Source organism: Mus musculus, chromosome 14 (genome assembly GCF_000001635.26).
Source record: "Mus musculus strain C57BL/6J chromosome 14, GRCm38.p6 C57BL/6J".
In the NCBI taxonomy this organism is placed as follows: domain Eukaryota; kingdom Metazoa; phylum Chordata; class Mammalia; order Rodentia; family Muridae; genus Mus; species Mus musculus.
Window position 1 is genome coordinate 46,755,604 of NC_000080.6, and position 19,963 is coordinate 46,775,566.

General features: G+C 43.9%; 1 protein-coding gene across 5 annotated transcripts; it reads left to right on the forward strand.

Moving 5' to 3' along the window:
• Positions 1 to 4,857: 4,857 nt before the first annotated feature.
• Cdkn3 (cyclin-dependent kinase inhibitor 3) lies at positions 4,858 to 15,927 on the forward strand. Of its 5 annotated transcripts, none has more exons than XM_030248044.1 (8): positions 4,858 to 5,045; positions 6,925 to 7,026; positions 8,921 to 8,976; positions 9,393 to 9,437; positions 11,573 to 11,795; positions 13,263 to 13,294; positions 14,233 to 14,333; positions 15,798 to 15,927. In XM_030248044.1, exons 2-8 carry the CDS (start codon positions 6,977 to 6,979, stop codon positions 15,882 to 15,884), a joined length of 594 nt encoding a protein of 197 aa, XP_030103904.1. In that variant the 5' UTR covers positions 4,858 to 5,045; positions 6,925 to 6,976; the 3' UTR covers positions 15,885 to 15,927. The 5 variants fall into 5 exon arrangements, with proteins under 5 accessions (XP_030103904.1, XP_006519657.1, XP_006519656.1 ...); XM_006519594.3 differs by having other exon boundaries at positions 4,862 to 5,045; positions 6,911 to 7,026; positions 14,230 to 14,333; XM_006519593.3 differs by having other exon boundaries at positions 4,864 to 5,045; positions 14,230 to 14,333.
• Positions 15,928 to 19,963: the final 4,036 nt, after the last annotated feature.

The following is a 19,963-nucleotide window of genomic DNA, read 5'->3' on the forward strand; positions in this document are numbered from 1 at the left end:
TCCCAGTACCTGTGACCTCCGCCACTACTGGTGGACTGGATCCAGCCTGCTCTGGGAATGTGACCGCTATAGCTCAGGCGAACATTAGATGCGGTTTGCTGCATGGATTGATGGCCTACCTCTAGTATCCTTTTCTTCGGGTCACATAGCTTTGATGGCAGTTTGATAATCAAATGCAGCACTTACCAAAAGGAAATCCATCTATTCCCGGCTGCCCACTAGTTAAATGATCAGAACAAAATAGTGGGAAGTTTTGTCAACTCAGCTTCAAGCTTTCTGAAAATTCAGGACTCTGTCTTGACTGAGGGTTGAAAATGATGTGCCTTTAGGTTACGGAGAATGTTGTCGTTTAAATGGGAATGCCACCCCACTCCACCTCACCCCATGCACATGTCTTTGAACACTTGGTCCGAAGCAAGCTGCACCGTTGTGGGAGGTGATGGGACAATTAGGAGGTGGGGCCTTCCCAGAGGAAATAGGTGACTGGAGGCAGGCTGCGTCCCCCAGTTCTGCTTCCTATTCAGTCTCTGGTCCTGACTGCAGATGGAAGGTGCGCAGCTGGACTCCTGCTCTCGCTGCCATTGCCCTCCTTACCTACTTCATCTCTTCCCTGCCATTATGGGACGATTCCCAGGAAACATATGCTAGAGTAAGCCCTTCCTCTTTAAGTTGCTCCCTGTCAGGATTTTGGTCATGATAATGAGAAAGGTAACTAACCAGGAATTCGGATCTGAGAAGTTGCTCTCGATATGATAAACCTGGTTGTGTGGCTCTTTGGCATATGGAACGGATTTATGGGGAGAACATGTGTGGTGGTTTGAAAACTCTATTAGGAGGTGTGGCCTTCTTGGAATATCGGTGGCCTTGTTGGATAAAGTGTGTCACTGTGTAGGAAGGCTTTCAGAGTTCCTAGTGTTCAAGCTCTGCCCAGTGCTGAACAGACTCCCTTCCTGGCTGCCTTTGAAAGACAATCTTTCCTGGTTGCCTTTGGATCAAGATATAGAAATCTCCGCTCACCCAGTACCACGTCTGTCTGGATGCTGCCATGCTTCCCGCCATGATGATAATGGACTAAACCTCTGAAACTGTAAGCCAGCCCCAATTAAATGTTGTCCTTTATAAGAATTGCCTTGGTCACAGCAACGGAAATCTAACCAACACAATGTGGAAGAGTTTGCAACTTCCGGCTAGAAAAACCCTATAGTGCTTACCGAGTCATTCTGGCAGAAGTATAGAAGGTTACTATCCCAAGGAAAATGCAGACAGCGGAAGCCTGGCTTATGAGGTTTCAGGGAACAAGGATGCTATCAGAAACTGTGCTAAAGAGCATTTTTCCTAGCTTCTTTTCCTGTTCCTATGATGAAATATCCTGATAAAACCCATTTAAAGGACAAAGGGTTTATTTGGGTCACAATTTGAAGATACAGACTGTAGTTACAGGAAGGTCCTGATGGCAAAAGCTTCAGGCAGTGGGTCTTGTTTGATCCAGACAGGAAATAGAGAAGGGTGAGAGAATTCTTTCAGCTTGCTGTGCCATCTAGCCAATCTGTAACTAATGCCTAGTGCCTTCCCTTTGCCCAGGAAGATCATGTGATTCGAAAGCTTCGGTTCAGGGTGCGACCGGCATAGAAACAAGCTGATGGCGCTGGAGAGGTGGCTCAAACCTGTGTTCTTGCTGCTCTTACAGACCTGTGTTCAGTTCCCAGCACCCAGCCGGGACAACTCACAATTGCCTGTAACTCCAGTGAATCCAAAACTCACTTCTGGCCTTCATGGGCCCAAGGCATGCACATGGTGCACATACATACATGCACACATATGTATACATAAAGTAAGGAGAAATAAATCATGAAAAGGGAAAGAAACTCAGGAGGACTCATTTCCTAAAACCTATCCAGATGTGTTGTATTCGCTATTTTTGCTTCACAGTGAACAAAACACGTGGTATAGGCAACTCAAGCGAGGGTTTCTTCTGACTCAGTCTTTCAGACATTTCATTGTGTCACGTGAGTGGGTGCAGAGGAGCAGAACAACGCACACCATGGTGGTGAGGATGCAGGGGGGCACTGGTAGAAGGAAGGGGCCATCTATCCCCAGTGCCCACCCTTAGAGACCTACTCCCTCAAAGGAGGACTTTGAGCTCACTAACATTCCATAGTAAAAGGAGACAGTTCCATACACAGCCTCCTCCTTGTTCTAGAACTTCCCAGAATAGTGCCAGCAGCTGGGCTGCAGCACCCAGGACAGGGCCCTGTGAGGGACATTTCAGATTCAAACAGTAACAAATGCTTTGGGGTAAGCCAGGGAGGCCGGCGGCGGGGCGTGGCTTTGTGGGCTTCGCTGAGGTATCAGCTTCCCCAGGTCAGCTCCTCAGCCCACACTTCCAGTGCTCCCACCCCTGAGCCTCTCGCCCACCTGACTCCGCACACAGGACACTGCTTCTCATCACACCTCGTGTGTGGCTGGCTGTCTCATATGTCCCACTTCCTGGCTCTGCTCACCTCTCGGTGTCCTGGGAGTAAATGGAGAGTGGCGGATAGTTCAGCCTGACTAACCTTTGAGAGCGTGAGATCAGAGGCACCATATGAGGAAGCCATGCAGGAACAGCTACGCTTTCCCTAGTTCACGGTTTCGCACTGGCAGCTCTGCTATTCTGTGAAATGTATGAAAACTTATTTAAAACTTTGCGAAGTCACTGTACTTAAAGAGCCCACTATCCTAGTCACATGTCAGAAGGTAGAAGCTTAAATACTGGATGACACTTGAACTATGTACCCTCATTGAGGCTCTCATATACTTTTCGATGCCCAATAGTGGATTTGTAGCGGGTGGTAACTAGTTCCCTATGTCTATAGCAACATCATCTAAGGAAGCAGACTTACATTGCCAGACGTGGTAGCGCACGCCTTTAATCCCAGCACTTGGGAGGCAGAGTCAGGCAGATTTCTGAGTTCAAGGCCAGCCTGGTCTACAAAGTAAGTTCCAGGACAGCCAGGGCTATACAGAGAAACCCTGTCTCAAAAAACCAAAACAAACAAACAAAACAAATAAAAAACAAAAAAAAGCAAACAAATAAAAAAGACAGTACCTGTAAAGTAGCATTTCTTGCTTAGTTATTCTAACTTAATCTTCGATTTTGGATATGAGCAACCAATATGGACAGCATGAGTCTAAAATTGTTCACTGACTACAGAAAATCCCAGAGGGTCTCCATGTTATTTTGTGCACTGTACTAGCCTGCTTTATGTGTCAGCTTGACACAAGTTAGAGTCATCAGAGAGGAAGGAGTCTCAGTTGAGGATATCTGCTATGAGGCATTTTCTCAAGTAGTGATCAATGGAGGAGAGCCCAGCTCATGGTGGGTGGTGCCATCCCTGGGCTGGTGGTCCTGCCTGCTATAAGAAAACAGGCTGAGCAAGCCAGGGGAAGGAAGCCAGTAAGCAGCCCTCCTCCATGGCCTCTGCATCAGCTCCTGCTTCCAAGTTCCTGCCCTGTGTGAATTCCTATCTTGACTTCCTTCAATAATGAACAGCAATGTGCAAGTGTAAGCTAAATTAACCCTTTCTTCCCCCACTTGCTTTTTGGTCATGGTGTTTCGTTGCAGCAAGAGAAACCCTAACTAAGACATGCATTGACCTGGCTAAGCCAGGTGCTCAGATATTTAGAAAAACACTATTGTGAATATTAGGGGATGTAATTTACATTTAAGTTGGTAGACTTTGGGTAAAGCAGATTGTCTTCCAAGTTGGAAGCCTGGATATTACAAAAGCTAAGATTCTCTTAACACAAGGAGGATTCTTTAGCTTATGGTTTTCACAGTTAATTTACAGCACAGACTCTTCCTGGCCCCCACAACACTCTGCCTTTGAACTTGAACTTTGATCTGATCTTCTGAGTCAACAGCCACTAACCTCTCACTAGATTTTGAACTCACCAGCATTCCGAAGTCATTTCTTTTACACACACACACACACACACACACACACACACACACACACACACACAACTTCTATTTCTCCGAAGGATCGTGACTAATGCTATTTCTAAGTCAAATCGTGCTGTCTTCTTTCCCTAACTACTAGCCCTGTGCCCACTGACTTTGACATAAGGGTAAAAGAGGAAACTTCTGCTTTTCTCAAATTCCATGATACTATTGCTCCAGGTGACTTTCTTTCCCAAAGCCAGCTAAATGAAGACTGAAAATGGAAGGTGGGGGGGGGGGGGCAGGGGAGTTAATGGAGAGAAGATTCACCAATAAAGAGCGTGTCCTCTCAGAGAGGACCCTAGTTCAGTTCCTTGCGCCCATGTAGCAGGCTCAGAACAGTCTTATATTGGCGCTGATTAAGCCTGACAAGGTCGACCCCACCCCCAACCCCCATATCATTTTATCTCCTTTTCATACAATATTAGCACATTCCTACTTGGTGAACAGGAAGACTGATCTACACATTAACTTATGTACATCCTGGAACATCCAGAACATACAGAACATCCAATGTCAAGTATGCCTATGCTCTTTATTTAGTATTCTCCAAAGTATCTACATGACTAGATATGACAGCAATGTCAGTTTTCCCAGGGACACCTCCTATGCAAGGCTCTCCTCCACCAATTACCACGCCCTGAAAGTTAAAACAATTTAAAAGAAAATGCTCCCTATCCTGGTATCATTCAGAAATTAAGTCCAGAAAGTCTCCAAAGCGCTGGACTTGTGAGGAACCACTTCGCCTCGCTCCGCCTCTCGCCACGTCCACGCCCTCAACTGGCGGAGGGGCGGAGCCCTCCAAGCCAATCCCCTTTCTTCCGGGCCCTCCTTCCGCGCGTCTTTCAAAGACTTCCTCTGAACCAATGAGTAGTCAGAGGCTGAGCAAGGCCCCGGAGTAAGAAACAGAGCGAGGATATGATTGGTTTCTGGAACGCCCCGCGCCACCTCCTACGTGGGCGGACCAATGGACTGACGGGGGCGGGCTCTTCGCGGGCGGTGTCCTAAAGGCTGCGAGGGCGGCGGCACTGGTTACGGCGAGTGGCGACCCGCGATGAAGCCGGTGAGTGGGGCTGTCCGGGACCCGAAGGATCCTCGCCACGGGGCCAGACGCTGGACCGCCTCGGCTGCGTTGCTGGGCGGCCAGCGGTGCGATTCGCACAGTAACCGCCCTGCGCGTCGGGGAGGCTGAGTGGCAGATCTGTGGCACTGCGGTTCGCTGCCCACCTGAGGGGCCTCACGACGACCCTGCCAGAGAGGGCCAAGCCATTCAGCTTGACAGCTCAGATGCAGAGGCTGTCACGGCCGGGGTTGTGGGTGGCTTGATGCCTCAGATGCAGAGGCTGTAACGACCCCGTTTGTGAGTGACATCACGATAGCCACCCTCCCTCAGAAAGCTCAGGGCACTGCGTCTTGTTTCCTGCAGGTCAGAATCCCTGGGCCTGAGGAAGGCAGGGACGTCTAAGCCTGTTAGCATTTATCCACAGCAGGCTGAGAGGGGTGGAGTGAAAAGTCACACAAGCTTAAAATCTGGTTTTATAGGAGAAAGAAAAGGGGTCTTAGCCATGACTTGGAAGCCCCACCTGACATATCGTTTCTACCTCATAGCTGACACTCCACTTAAAGGCTTCATTTGGGTTCCGTTGTGTTTTATACCAAAGAGCAATCCAAAGAAACCGCAATCTATAATTTCAGCCAGTTATCACCTGTTCCTCCAGCAAGACCTTTCTAGAAGAGCTTGAAAGCCAAGCAGTCAGGTGGTTACTCTTGCAAGTCTTGTGTCCACTGTGTCAGCTGCCTACCGACTGCATTGTTGCCAGAGGAAGAGTGAGCTATCTGACCTCTGGTATAGAGGAACTGAACACACGTAGAGCTCGCTATTTCCTCCTCTCTTGAGATCTACCTCCTCTGGCAAGCACAAGTGAGTCCTCTGTAGTCCACTGCTGCCTGGGAAGGGGTAGATCTGGATGGATGTGGGAATCACACAGCCGCAGTCTACTTTCTCCTTTTGACATTCTTTAAAACTAATATTTTTGTATACACGTGTTGTTCAAATGTCTGATCTCAGATGGTTCCAATTAGGGAGTGGAAAGGGTTTTTTGTTTGTTTGTTTGTTTGTTTTTGTTTTTGTTTTAGAAAGGGGATGAGCAGTGTCCACTGGCTTTGTCTCTTCTGGGTCATCTCTACTGAATACACAATCCTCCACCCTTCCACCCATATTGTGTTTTCTTTTGAGCCAGCCTGGCCATGTATACCACTGCTCTAGAACTTGTGCCTCAGTCTCCCCAATGCTGACATCAAAGCTTTGCACCATCATACCTGCCTTAGCTCTTGAATTTTCACACTGACTGCTTTAACTTCCTAGTCTACCTACAAACCTGCAGGTTCTTCCTTCAGAGCTTAGCTCAATGGTCTCTAAGAAACCCTTCCCTGTTCCCTAAATGCTCAGTCATTCCTTCCACTCTACAGCACATGGTTTCTGCTAGTTTAACACCTTTGCCATCCTGTAACCTTGCACACCGCTGTCTCTCTAGCTGTGTTGAAGGTAGACAGCATATCACAGGGTCTTCAGGTCTTCAGAGCACAAACATCAGAGGGTCTAAGGAATGTCTGAGATGGAATGGGCAAATGGTACTTCAGAATTGAGGAAAGCTGATAGAGGATAAACTTAGGTGCCTTGTCTGATATTATCCAAGGACCAGTTCCAGGAGCCAGATAGTCTTTTGGTCTAAGCCCAGTTCTACCCAATGTACAGTAGTACTGTGATTAATCAAATAGTCAGCAGTAATAGTTCACTATTGATATTGCTGATCTGATAGCCCAGATTAATGACTGAGAAAACTGCAAATATTAATTCAGTGGGTGTTTAATCATGGATCAGCTATGTGGAAATTATATGCAAATGTTCCTTTTAGTAATTTAATATAGCATTTCTTTTGAAGCCCATTTCAATACAAGCAAGTGAGTTTGATTCTTCAGACGAAGAACCTGTTGATGAAGAACAGACTCCAATTCAAATTTCATGGTATGTCAGCATTTCAGTGGTGAGTTACAGTATTTAATGTTACATCAACTGACAATATCAAGTATTCTCTGTGTCAGTTAAAGAATTTTAATCTTTAAGAGATTTTCTTTCTCCATGTTTTATATTATTATCTGATAGGAATAAAACTACTCTTTCCTCTTTTAATCCTTTACACATTGAGGGGGGAAAAAAAAACCTCTTTGTAACTGCAAGTAAATAGAGGAAGATTTTTTTAAAAATGATCTCCAACCAAGATTTATGTATTCTTTTTAGAGTTAGAGAAACAGTAATACCATCTGGGTGGTGGTAGCACACAGCTTTAATCCCAGCAGAGGCAGGTGGAACTCTGAGTTCAAGGCCAGCCTAGTCTACAGAGCAAGTTCCAGGACAGCCAAGGCTACACAGAAACCCTATCTCAACAAACAAACAAACAAAAACAAAAAAAAAATGCTTCTGAGAGAAACAGTAATGCCCAAAATGGTATATTTAATAATTAATCAGTAAATTAAATCCTACTTAATACTGGTCACGATGATGGGCCTATTAGCAGACCATTTAAATAAAAGCTGTATCAGTATAACTATTTCTACCTGACATACATGACTTAAGGGAGGAAGGTTCATTTTAGCCCATCATTTTTGATATTTCCATCCACTGTAGCAGGGGGCAGGTACATGGGGGGACACAGGAACTCTGACCATGGTTGCCAGGAAGCAGAGTAGAATGGTAACATGAAGTAGCCAGGGAGGGACATACCCCAACATGTTTTCCAGTCAGCCAAGCACTCCTCCCCCTCACCTTCCATAGTCTGTTCTTTAGGTTAGGACCTCCAGGACTGGTGCACCTTGCCAGTCCCTTAGGCAGTTCTTGGTGCAGTTAGGTGGACCATCGTCAATCAGTTCCCAAGTCATGGCGTGAGACTTATGATCACGCCAGGGTGTCTGCAACCAGCAACTAAACCGTACCTCTCATCCCCATAAAGCCAGTAGTCTTACCAGGATATGGCTTAACTCATGTCCCAGCACCGAAAATTAAACTTCTGATCCCTTTCCCTCCACAGGAAGAGTGAGGACTGAGTATTGTCTTTTACTCTGTCATCAAATAAGTATTACCTTTTATTCAAAACTAAGTCTAGTTTTCCATCCCAGCTGTTGTTTCTATGATGGCGCTGGCCTTTCTCAGTACTCATCTCCTGACACACAGGTGGGGAGCCTCTGTCCGTGGGTACTGTAAACTAGGACTGTGAGGTCTAGAAACATTTTCCATTTTAATCAAAAGTATTCACAATAAAGAATGGTATCCTGTTCTCTTCATATGAAATTATATCTATAAGGCGATTTTACCCAGAAAAGTTTAACACTGCAAAATTAATATTAAGATGGAATTTTCCAGTTCATTCAACTAAGGTTACTATTGACTGAGTACCTCCGCTTCTGAAATCTCAAATAGCCCAAGTGCAAAACTTTCGTGAGAATCACACAAACACTTGAGAAGATATTTTTATTTTGAGAATTTTGACTTTTAGGTATTCAAATTGGGATGTTCAGTTGGTCAGGTCTATGCAATCCTTCTAGCATCTTGAAACTGAAAAGCATTTGGCCCTAAGCTTTTGGGATCATACCACAGGGTTGCTGGCTCTACCTGTAGAGTGTTCAGGAACCATTACCTTCATGGTAAACTCTCAACTTGCTCTTTTAGATTTACTTGGCATTAAAGTAGGTCAGTCCCCATTTCCGTACTTTTGCTCACTGCAGGCCTTCCCTGATCCCCACGCTAACTATGGACTGGTGCTTTGTGACTGCTGTAGATGTTAATGCAGCCTTCCTTACTCTGGGGCAGATGCTCTTGTTGGGCAGGCTCAATTTCCATTTGTACAATTTTAAAAACTAAGCTTGATAAATTTCCCTTCACAGGCTACCTCTGTCGCGAGTGAATTGTTCCCAGTTTCTCGGTTTATGTGCTCTTCCAGGTAGGTGAGAACACTCGATGGCTTCCTACTAATATGAGGGCAGATCTTGGTGAGCTGACGGGTGGCTCAGTGCATACAGACCGGTGAGCTTGTTTAGAGAAGCCTTCAGGAACACCTTCTGCATCCAGGGCTACATTTCTAACTTTCCCAATTCAGTGGTACAAATGAGGTTAAGACCATGGCCAGGAACTCCTGCTCCTGGACTCCTTTAGTGAAATTTACCAGTCTCCACAGCTATGTTTCTAAGAGTCAGAAATTAATATGTACAGTTAAAATGGAATTGAAACATGAATAGCCATGTAAAATGACTTTTTACAGTAGCATGTACATATGTTCAAATATGCTTTCTTATACAACTGATTGTAAAAAACTGATTATAAACAACTGATTCGTTTTTTTACTTGCCTTATCTATAGGTTGTAAGTTTAAAGATGTTAGAAGAAATATTCAGAAAGATACAGGTAGGTTCACTGTGACAAAAGCCTACTACTAGTCTTGTTTTAAGCCTGAAATCTGTCAAACTGTATTCTCTTCTCAATATATAAAATAAATTCTTTTGGCATCTCTGTGAACTTCTCGAATGTGAAGAGGTATCTGTAACAGGCCGAGGAGTCATCATTTACATGAACACAACTTTTTCGCAGTCCTAGTTATACACACATGGCAGACTATGTCTGTTTGAGGGAGAAAAGTATGTAAATAGAAAACCTGCCTTTGACCCCAGCAAAGAGACAGGCAGATATCTGTGTATTCAAGGCCAGCCTGGCCTCCACAGCAAGCTTCAGGCCAGCCAGAGGATAGCAAAAACAAAAAGGACAAAAAGAGACTAATCCTTGAATTGACCCTTGTGGAATTTACAAATATGTCCTGCATTTGGTACACATACAACGATAGTAGTTAGCTTACATGTTTCATTTGGAGGACATGTAAGTTATAAGCAATACTATTTAAATCATTGGTTCAGAACTACTATTACACATTTTAGAATTTCCTATTTATTTAGCAGCTTTTATAAAAAGAAGATTCTAGTTTTTTCATTAACTTTTTTTTTTTTAAACAATGAAGTCACACATAAAATCCATTATATAGAACAGATCAAAATACCTGGTGAGGAAGACCTAGAATGTCCCTGAAAGCCACCATACAGCGGACAGAAGACATTATAGAAAATTACTCCCTCTTCTGAAAGCTTTACTAACTTAACTACATGTTAAAATTATTTTACAATTGTAAAAATATACAATGTTTAGGCCACATTGCCTTCATTTCCACCTTCCTTCTCTCTTTAGATCTTTTCCTTCCCCCACATAATCTCTGTTCTACTTTCCTATCATATATATTATCTATATTACATTATATATTACTAGGAATATCATATATATATAATACACACACACATATATATATCTCCACACGAGAGAAAATATAAAATCATGCAAATTATTAGTAAAATCATTTTGATCTTTATTCTCTTTGCCGTTAAAACAAGGTGTATGAAGTGTACTTCAACTGACAAAACTTTGTACTTAGACTAGATGAATGTTGACAGTTGGGGCTGGGAATTATTTATTTTGAAATGAATAATCCAGAATGAATAGTGCCGTAAAGAAGGTCCAGAAGCTAGAGAGTGGTTAAAAGTGGGTGCTGCTTTTGCAGATGACCAGTATTCAGTTCCCAGAGCCCACATCGGGTAGCTTAGGACTACCTGTAACCCCAGATCCCAGAGATCCGAAGCCCTCTGGCCTCCACAGGCACCTGCACACACGTGCATTTACCCCCATCCTGACATACATTTATATGCACAGTTAAAAAAGGAAAATCTTGGGCTGGAGAGATGGCTCAGGGGTTAAGAGCACTGACTGCTCTTCCAAAGGTCCTGAGTTCAAATCCCAGCAACCACATGGTGGCTCACAACCATCCATAACGAAATCTGATGCCCTCTTCTGGAGTCTCTGAAGACAGCTACAGTGTACTTACATATAATAAAATAAATAAATAAATAAATATTAAAAAAAAAGAAAGTCTTTTTTTTTAAGTTCCAGGATAAAATCTTATAAAAATACTTCTTGGTTCCCACTATTAAGATGAAAAGAGCTAAACCATATAAGGTTAGTGCAGCTAATGTCTTACTTTCTCGAGACCTAGTCAACAGAAGTAAATCCACATTAGTGTGGCACGGCACAGAACAGGGGAAGAACACAAGAGCTATGGCTAGAGATAATGTGATGCTTGCCTGAGTGTCAACATGACTGATTTCATAGGGCTAGGAGAGACTTAAAAATGATGCTATCTATTCCTTCTCAAGAGTTTAAATGTTAAGACAGTATTTATTGCAAGGGGGAAAAAAAACCTAAGTTTTTATGCAAAAATATCAATAACATCAGCCAATCACTTAAAAGCATTTTACTCACCAATCAATCTGGTTTAGTTCTAATCAGCTTTTGTTCCAGGTATTTTCATTAGGTATTTCACATTTACAAAGTTGCACCTGTTACTAGTTTGGTTGAAGAACATAACTCCCTATTCTCTCTCTTGATCGTATTTAAATGTGTCCTGTTTTATGCACGCGTCTGTGTGTGTCTTGGTCTGTTGGCAGAAGAACTAAAGAGCTACGGGATCCAAGACGTGTTTGTTTTCTGCACCAGAGGGGAGCTGTCAAAATATAGAGTCCCAAACCTTCTGGACCTCTACCAACAATATGGAATTGTCACCCATCATCATCCGATCCCAGATGGAGGGACTCCCGACATTGGCAGCTGCTGGGAAATCATGGAGGAGCTGGCCACCTGCCTCAAAAACAACCGGAAAACCCTGATACAGTACGTTCTTCCCTGGGTACCACACAGCAGCTCTCCCTCCTCTGCCGTCAGGACAAAGCCAATGCATGAGAAGAGCACGACAGGCCTGGGACCGAGGAAGGAAGCACTCATGAACTTCCTGCTTCCACACTTCAAGGGTACTACTGGCCACAAGCAGAGCTGCGAGTGTTTAGAGTAGAGACATTTCTCCTTTCCTCCTGTGGCATTGCTCCTGGTCTGTCGTGTCTCTTAACTTGTCATCTCAGCCTTTTCAGTAGCAAGGAAGTCACTTGCTTGTCTTTCAAAATTCACAGAAAAAAAAATTCCCTATTCAGTAAGTGGTCTTTTGAAATATGACTTCAATGGGCTATTAAGAGCATCAGTTGGCAAAGTGCTTGCCACTGAGGTATGAGGGCCTGAGGCTGACCCCAGCACCCATGAAAAAGCCTTGCATGGTAGAGTCCCATAAAAAACAGCATACCCATCATGAGGTAACCCAAAGGCAAAATTTCAGAATACACAACTGTGTATAATTTCTTTGTAAGTATATGTAAAATAGTATCAGATGTAGCTATTTAAAAAATAAGAGTGTTTAGGCCCATTTTTTGAAACAGATTCTAAACTTGTTTTTCAAAGATCCTAAAGCAACTTGTATCTTTGCAGATATCAAGGCAGTTGAGTTTAGTAAGGCTCAGGAAATTCTACCCCAAGCAGGTTCCAGCAGCCAAACTTCCTACCTGATGCTTAAACAGAAAAGCTCGGCGGATGGGTGATCCTGGATTGGGAGAACGCGTCAGGCTCCCCTAAGTGGTGGCTGACGGCTGGGCTTTTCCCTATTTCCCTACAATATGCTTTTGAGGATCTTTGAAGGTGATTTAAAGGAATGTTTTCCAGCTTTGATCGTTGTTTTCCTGGAAGGTGTAGTTTTGCAGAACTGTTTGGTGGTAGGCCATTTCCACTAGCATTCAGAGGTTTCTCTCTCCAGCCTGTGTTCTGAGCCCTTTATAAACACTGCCACGTGCAACGCTCACTCTGATACAGGTTCTATTAGTAACACCATCTCACAGATAAAAGAAAGCAAGCTCGAGGACCTTGGCCAGTGTCAGGACCCGAGCCCAGTCCTTTGTGACTACCTCTGTGCTTGCATCAGGGGAAGGAAGGATGATTGTATGTTGGCACTTGCTCCAGAACTACTCAGATTTTACCAAAAGGACAGAGTCTTGATTCCTACTTGTTCCGCTTCTCAGATGTAGGGTTTGGGGTTCAGTAGTCACTAAGGCCCTCTTTGACCCTTAGAGGAATTCAGAACACCTGACAACATGAATGAGCATGTACTGCTTCTGGTGATAACTCAGCAATGCTGATCTGAGTGCAAGGTGCTGTACCCAGAGTTGGAGAGGTAAACAGAAGGCAGAGAGAGTAAGTCTTGAGTTGTAACTTGGGAGAAAACGAAAATAAACAAACTTCAAAACTCTCTTTCCCTTTCAGTTGTTACGGAGGACTTGGAAGATCCTGTCTTGGTAAGAAATATATTTTCATTAACTGTTTAACTTCAAAGTAGGCAACTCCTGTTTGGGGACCTTACCTCACGCTATATAGAGAGGAGAGAAAAACCACAATATAAGTTTACCAAACCCAAACAAAGAAGGAATAATAGCAACGAAGTATAGTTATTTACTGTCTGTTAATTTTAAAGAGTGCTGCCAAAAAACAAAACAAAAAAAACAAGAAATGCCTCACTGTAGTAATTATTATAAAACAGTATAAACAAGATCCAAATTAACAACCTTTGTAAAAGAAAGAACATTGTCAAAATGAAAGGCCATATATAGAATAGGAAAAGAAAAATTGCACACCATGTATTTGATAAGGGAATATACAACTCAGTATACATAGACCAACGTGGCAATTTTAAATAGTGAGCAAAGGATCTGAGGAAACATGTCCCCAAAATACACAGGCAGACAGCACGGAAAGCGATGCCCCACAATGGCAGCCTGCAGGGTGGCTGTGGTGTGCAAAATCAGTGAGCAGCCCTAGAACCAGGAACCTGTGCTGCTGCTGCTGCTGCTGCTGCTGCTGCTGCTGCTGTTGCTGCTGCTGCTGCTGCTGCTGCTGCTGCTGGGAATGCAGCACAGTGCAACTGCTCTGCAAAGCTCTTCTTTTCCTCAGCTCCAGAGTTACCATGCCTCAAAACTCCACTCCTAGCTCCAGACCCAGGAGAAACAGAGCACACATTCACACAGAAATGTGTGGGCCACTGCTTATAGCAGCTGTGCGGCTAGACGAGGCTAACTTTCGGGAGTGCAGGATAAAGGGCCTCAGTCTTTTATCTTTCAGTCCGTGTGCTCACACTGGATGGAGTTTGCTGCAACGGAAGTCCAACTGACTATCAAGTCTGCAACAAAATCAAGCCAGTTTCTTAATAGTCCGTTCTTTTCTGTCATGTTCTCAGTAGCTGCTTGTCTCCTCCTATACTTGTCTGACTCAATCTCACCACAGCAAGCCATAGACAGCCTTCGAGATGTCAGAGGATCTGGGGCGATACAGACCATCAAGGTAAGAACTGGGCTGTTCTGTCTGCTGCATTGGTGGCCTCTTTCAAATACAATGCAATGGGTGTAAGAGAGCCATAAGCTCAATTTCCAAAGCTGTGATGCACATGCACACACACGTGTATACACACACACACACACACGTGTACACACACACACACACACACGTGTACACACACACAGGTTTATCTTTTCTACTTACAATTAAATTCTGCACTTTACCCTCTTAGGGATCTGCGATTGTTCAGCCTCTGTCCCAGTCAGTACCCATGCTGATGCTCAGACTCAGCCAGGAAATGGCTACTATAAACATTTTTCTTGGGTGGAGTTGTATCCCAAGCAATTTATACACCCTACTGTGCCGCTGAGATGTTGATGAATGCTGTCAAAACAGTAGAGCAATACTTTATTGTACGTTGCCATGGATACTGGATACCTTCCATTCTCCTAAACACTTGAGCAACAGGGCAGCAGTACCACAGGCTGTGACAAATCATGTTACCCAAGCCCACTGATGACACTGCTTGTGCACGCCTCTAAAGTTCATGTCTTACTGTGCCAGGTGCTCTGTCTAAGCTTTAGGTTGTCACCAGAGTGGTACTCAGGAGCCCTCACCCTTGGCTGCCTGACTCTGAGTCTGCCTCCCTGGGGTTAGAGGTCTAGTCCAGCTTCAAGTACCAAGACTTACTATACATTCACCCTTACCAGCCAAGCAACCCGCCTCTCAAGGTTTAAATATAGCCACTCACAAAATAAACCTTACCTGATGCACTTCTCTACACAGGCTCTGAAACTAGAGCTCCCTTTATTCTGTTAACATCAAATGCTTCAAATTTAGGAAGTTCCTCTTTCAAACAAAATCCAATCAGATAGGTATGAATTATACATGTGTCACATCTTCCGTGTCACCGAGAATGGAAGCCACACTAATATGGGTGTTGGGCCCATTACCTAGGTATTTTGTGGCTAAGGGGCCCTCACCACCTCTCCCAAGGAAAGCTAGCAGTACAGTTCATTATCAGGAATGATGGCTGTCAGAGCTATCTTTTGGAAAGATATTTAAACTTCAATAAACTGCTTAAAGTACTTAGCTTATCTATATAGTGGTTTGTTTTTTTAATTTTTTATGAAAATTATTCCAAATGGACTGTCATCAAAAGCACCAGTCACTCTTAGACTGTGTCATTGTTGTTACAAAGAATGCCCTCCTCAGTGTTCAGTGGGGGAAAAACACCAGCAGAAAGGTAGGCCCTTCCACACTGGACAGCAGATTCACTTTGAATCTTAGTCCCAGCAGCAAAGGACGGAGTCTACAGAATCTGCCCCTCCCACGCCTCCCGCAGCCAGCATCTCCTCCCCTTCCCAAGTCCAATTAAAGGTTCAGAAACATTTGCTCTTAGCTAAGTATGGAGTCTACACTGATCCTACTTTTCTGCGGTATATTCAACATATCTTTACTCTTTTTCAGCAATATAACTATCTTCATGAATTCCGGGATAAATTAGCTGCGTATCTATCATCAAGAGATTCACTATCAAGATCTGTGTCCAGATAATGAAGATCCCAAATAAACGAGCACATCTAGGGTCTCCAAGTTCTCCAGCATAGTCTGTATTGGAGCACACTGCGAGTGCTGCCACCATCGTGAACATAAGTGTTCTGTACAGATCCTCCTAATGCTTGAGTCATGAATTCGGTGTTGTATCACAGCAGAGGGCAGCAGACCTGGTACACTGTTGTCCAGCTAGACATACACTGGCTGTTCCATCTTACCTAGAGACAGTGCCAGGGAAGATGAATACTGAGGTGGCACAGTTTGCCACACTTCGGCCTCATTTGACTATCAGTACTAGGCACGTACATAGTGATAAAAATCAAGTGTTTGGTTGGGCAGTGCTAGCATACACCTTTAGTCCCAGAACTCAGAAAGGCAGGTGGATCTCTGAGTTCAAGGCCAGTCTGGTCTACAGCTTGAGTTCCAGGACAGCCACAGTGCTACACAGACAAATACTGTCTAGAAAAAAGAAAAGAACTTCCTGTAAGCACACTCGTATCTAACTTTAATGTGTATATACTTATGTGGGCACAACCACAACAGTTCATGCGGAGGTCAGAGGACAACATGCTAGAGTCAGCTCTCCACTTTCAGCACACGGGCTCCAGGATTAAATTCAGGTCATTGAGCTTGCTGGCCAGTGCTTTTATCAACTGAGCCTTCTCACAAGCAGACCCTGCTTCCTACTTTTCAGTAACTCTTACCCTCTTCTCCCCTGAAGATCTGATTTTTTTCTACTTCACTGACTTACAGAATTATAAGGGACTGTGAGTTTTAGAGTCATCTCCCTCCCAGAGCACCAGCACAACGCACCACCAAAAGATAGGCTCTTACTACATAGACCAAGTTAGTCTTGAACTCACAGAAATCCACCTGCCTCTGCCTCCCAAGTGCCAAGATTAAAGGCATATGTCACCATGCCTTGCCAGCTTCTAGAAGATTCTTATGAGAATACTAAGAAAGATGGGAGAATCACACACCACTAGTATCTAATGTTTAAGCCAGGGACTCAAATCAATCTCAAATGTTTGAGGCTTTGTTTTAGTACAGGCTACAATTATAGACTGGCCTTCACAATTCTGCTATTCCAATCAATTTTAAAATCACAGTACTTACGACGTTTTAGATAGTCACTGAAACTGGCACTAGCAAATCTCTATGTGGGCATGTGTATGGATATATATGGAAATCAGAGGTTCCTCAAGACCTGTCCACTGTGCTTTTTGAGATAGGGTCTCTCATTTGCTGGAGCTTACCAAGTAGGGTAGACTGTCCAGGAGCCGCAGGACCCTCCTGTCTCCAAGTCCCCAGCACTGGGACTACAAATACACATCAGACTTTTATGTGGGTATAAGGACCAAATACAGGCTCTCATGCTAACTCTACCCAACTGGACTCCCTCCACACCAGCAAATCCCGGTCACTCCCATCCAGTATAACACTTATGAGTACTTATGGAGGAAACATTTCATCTGCAACTGGATTTTCAGAGTATGCACCTCTCCGTTCCCACTGCAAGTGTCTTGTTAATCTGCTACAGTCAAAATGCTTGACTAAAATTTTAAAATCAAGCATACAGGAAAACCTTTAATTATCAGCAAAGGGAAATACGTTATTAGTCCTGAAACACACTTGTGTACTGAACTTTAAAGACTTGCAATGCAAACATTCTAAGGAAAGTATTTTTTCTGCCCAGACTATGATGTCCTGAAAGCAGTGCAGGCAGAGAAGGCAGACAATACAGGGACCTGGTCTTGTGCACGCCAATGTTAGCTGCATTTGAAATTGGCACAGACTCAACCACCACCCATCAATTACACAGGGAGTGCCTGAGGCAGATTTTATTAAATAGGCAAAAGCAAAAGGAGGAAGCTCTCAGGAGTAGGACAGGGCTAAGTAGAGAGTGTTCTTTGGACAGTAGTATAGCACTGACAAGCTTAGATTTTAACAAACCATGCACTACACAGCTAACTATATTTCACGATTTTCCGTGTTTTTCTAAGTTTTAGCATCTACTCAGTCATCGATCCATTTAAGAAACTCTCATTGCCAGAATACATGAGCATAATAATCAAACACATCTGTACAGTGAGTGGCACTGACATCTGGGAGACAGCCATTCTTCTGCATGTCTTCTACAATGTGTATCAAGAAAGTGAACGTAGAACAAAACCCTCGCACTACCTCAGACCCACTGCCTTGTGGCTAATACTTTGCAAAGTAAATGGAATAAAAGCTGTTATATACATTCCTTTCAGGTACTAGGTGGAGACACCTGTATTTTAGTCAAAGTAAATGGCTATGAGAAATACAGTCAACAAATCCAGCCACAGAACATCTTTCTCTGTAGGCATCACTCTGGGAGGCTGTTCAAAATCATGTACTACGTTACACTACTAAGAGATACTTAACTGCTGGTCTGGTTGCAAATCAATTGGTTTGAGTAACAGAGCTTATGGTCACTTGAGACTAACAGTACTAGATTATTCCAGTGAGGATGAACATTCATGAACAAGGCTACTCAGCACAGCAATAATTTCCTTTCCCCGAAAAAATATTTTTTCTTATGTAAATTTCTGGCTTGCAACTGACTTGATTATTGAGTTGTACATCTGTATATATGAAATGACAAATAATCTGAGGTAAATCCTTTCAGGTTGGAGCATTTGAATGGGCTGGATAAAATGCTACAGTCACACCTACATTGTGAGCTTACCCTGCAGGAAGAGATACACAGGAAGAGATCGTAAGTTGCTCACCAGTAATTATAGTCTAGGACCGCTATTAAAAAGAACACATGCCAGCCAATGGTGGAGCTCGTCTTGAAGGCAGAGGCAGGCAGATCTCAGAGTTTGAGGCCAGCCTGGTAGCCAGGGCTACACAAAGAAACACTGTCTTTAAAAAAAAGAAAAGAAGCCAGGCATGGTGGCAAGCGCCTTTAATCCTAGCACTCGGGAGGCAGAGGCAGGCGGATTTCTGAGTTCAAGGCCAGCCTGGTCTACAAAGTGAGTTCCAAGACAGCCAAGGCTACAGAGAGAAATCCTGTCTCGAAAAACCAAAAATAAATAAAAATAAAGAGAAAAGAAAAAGAAATCTACTTCCAGAAAACACTGGGAAGGCAAGTAAGACCACACAAACACTTGACCCTTCTAATCACAACCACATCTGGATGCTAAAACCTACAAGTGACACGAGCGGTAAATGAACCTCACTCTTCTCTAACAATCCTCATTTTGCGGAGGGGGGGGCGCTTTTTTTTTTTAGTCTCAAGTAATCATTAAGAAGATCCAAAACAAGAGGAAGTTTCTTAAAAGCTATAAAGTGGTGTCTGTTGAAAGAGCACTTGGACAAGAACAGTAATATGAAATCCCAGGAAATCTCTGCATTTTAACCTTGGCCAGGTCTCTCATGGTCAGTAGTCCTGATGAACAAGAGGGGCGAATGAGGAGGGGTTAGAAACAAATGACTGGCTATGCTACACTGTAAGCAGAAGTGTCCGGCAGGCACTCCGTTAACTGCACAAAGGCGTCTGTCCGGGAGGGGCTGCACACTACACAGACTGTATACTTTCTCTGTGAAACGACCTGACCCTCCTCACTCTAGCTCTGCATCCCCTTCTTCCACATCTCCCCTATCACCTGATCTGTCTCTCCCCAGGCTGGAGAAGGGAACAGAGCAGACAGGAACTCCCTGGAGTAGACAGCAGCATACATCCACACACACCCTGGTCATTAGGGAATCTCTACAAATTAGCTGTCTTTTATCATTTGCTGAAGAACCTAGTCTACTTCCGGTATGTTCAACTGCCTTCACCCTCATTCTAGGACTGCTTGTGAAAACACGCAAATGTGTGCCTCACAAGCAGCAGCCAAAGCTCAGATGCAGGGGGCAGCTTCAAGCTGACCTAAGCCGGCCAAAGCTCAGCACTGAGGACTGCACACATCTCCGGAACTTCAGAACCTGGGAGAGAATGCCGGAGCTGTGCCAGCAGAGGGCAAGAATTTTGCCAATTAACAGTGATGGGCCTGGGCAATCAAAGCTCTTCAATATTACTTTTAAGAAAATAGACAATGTAATAA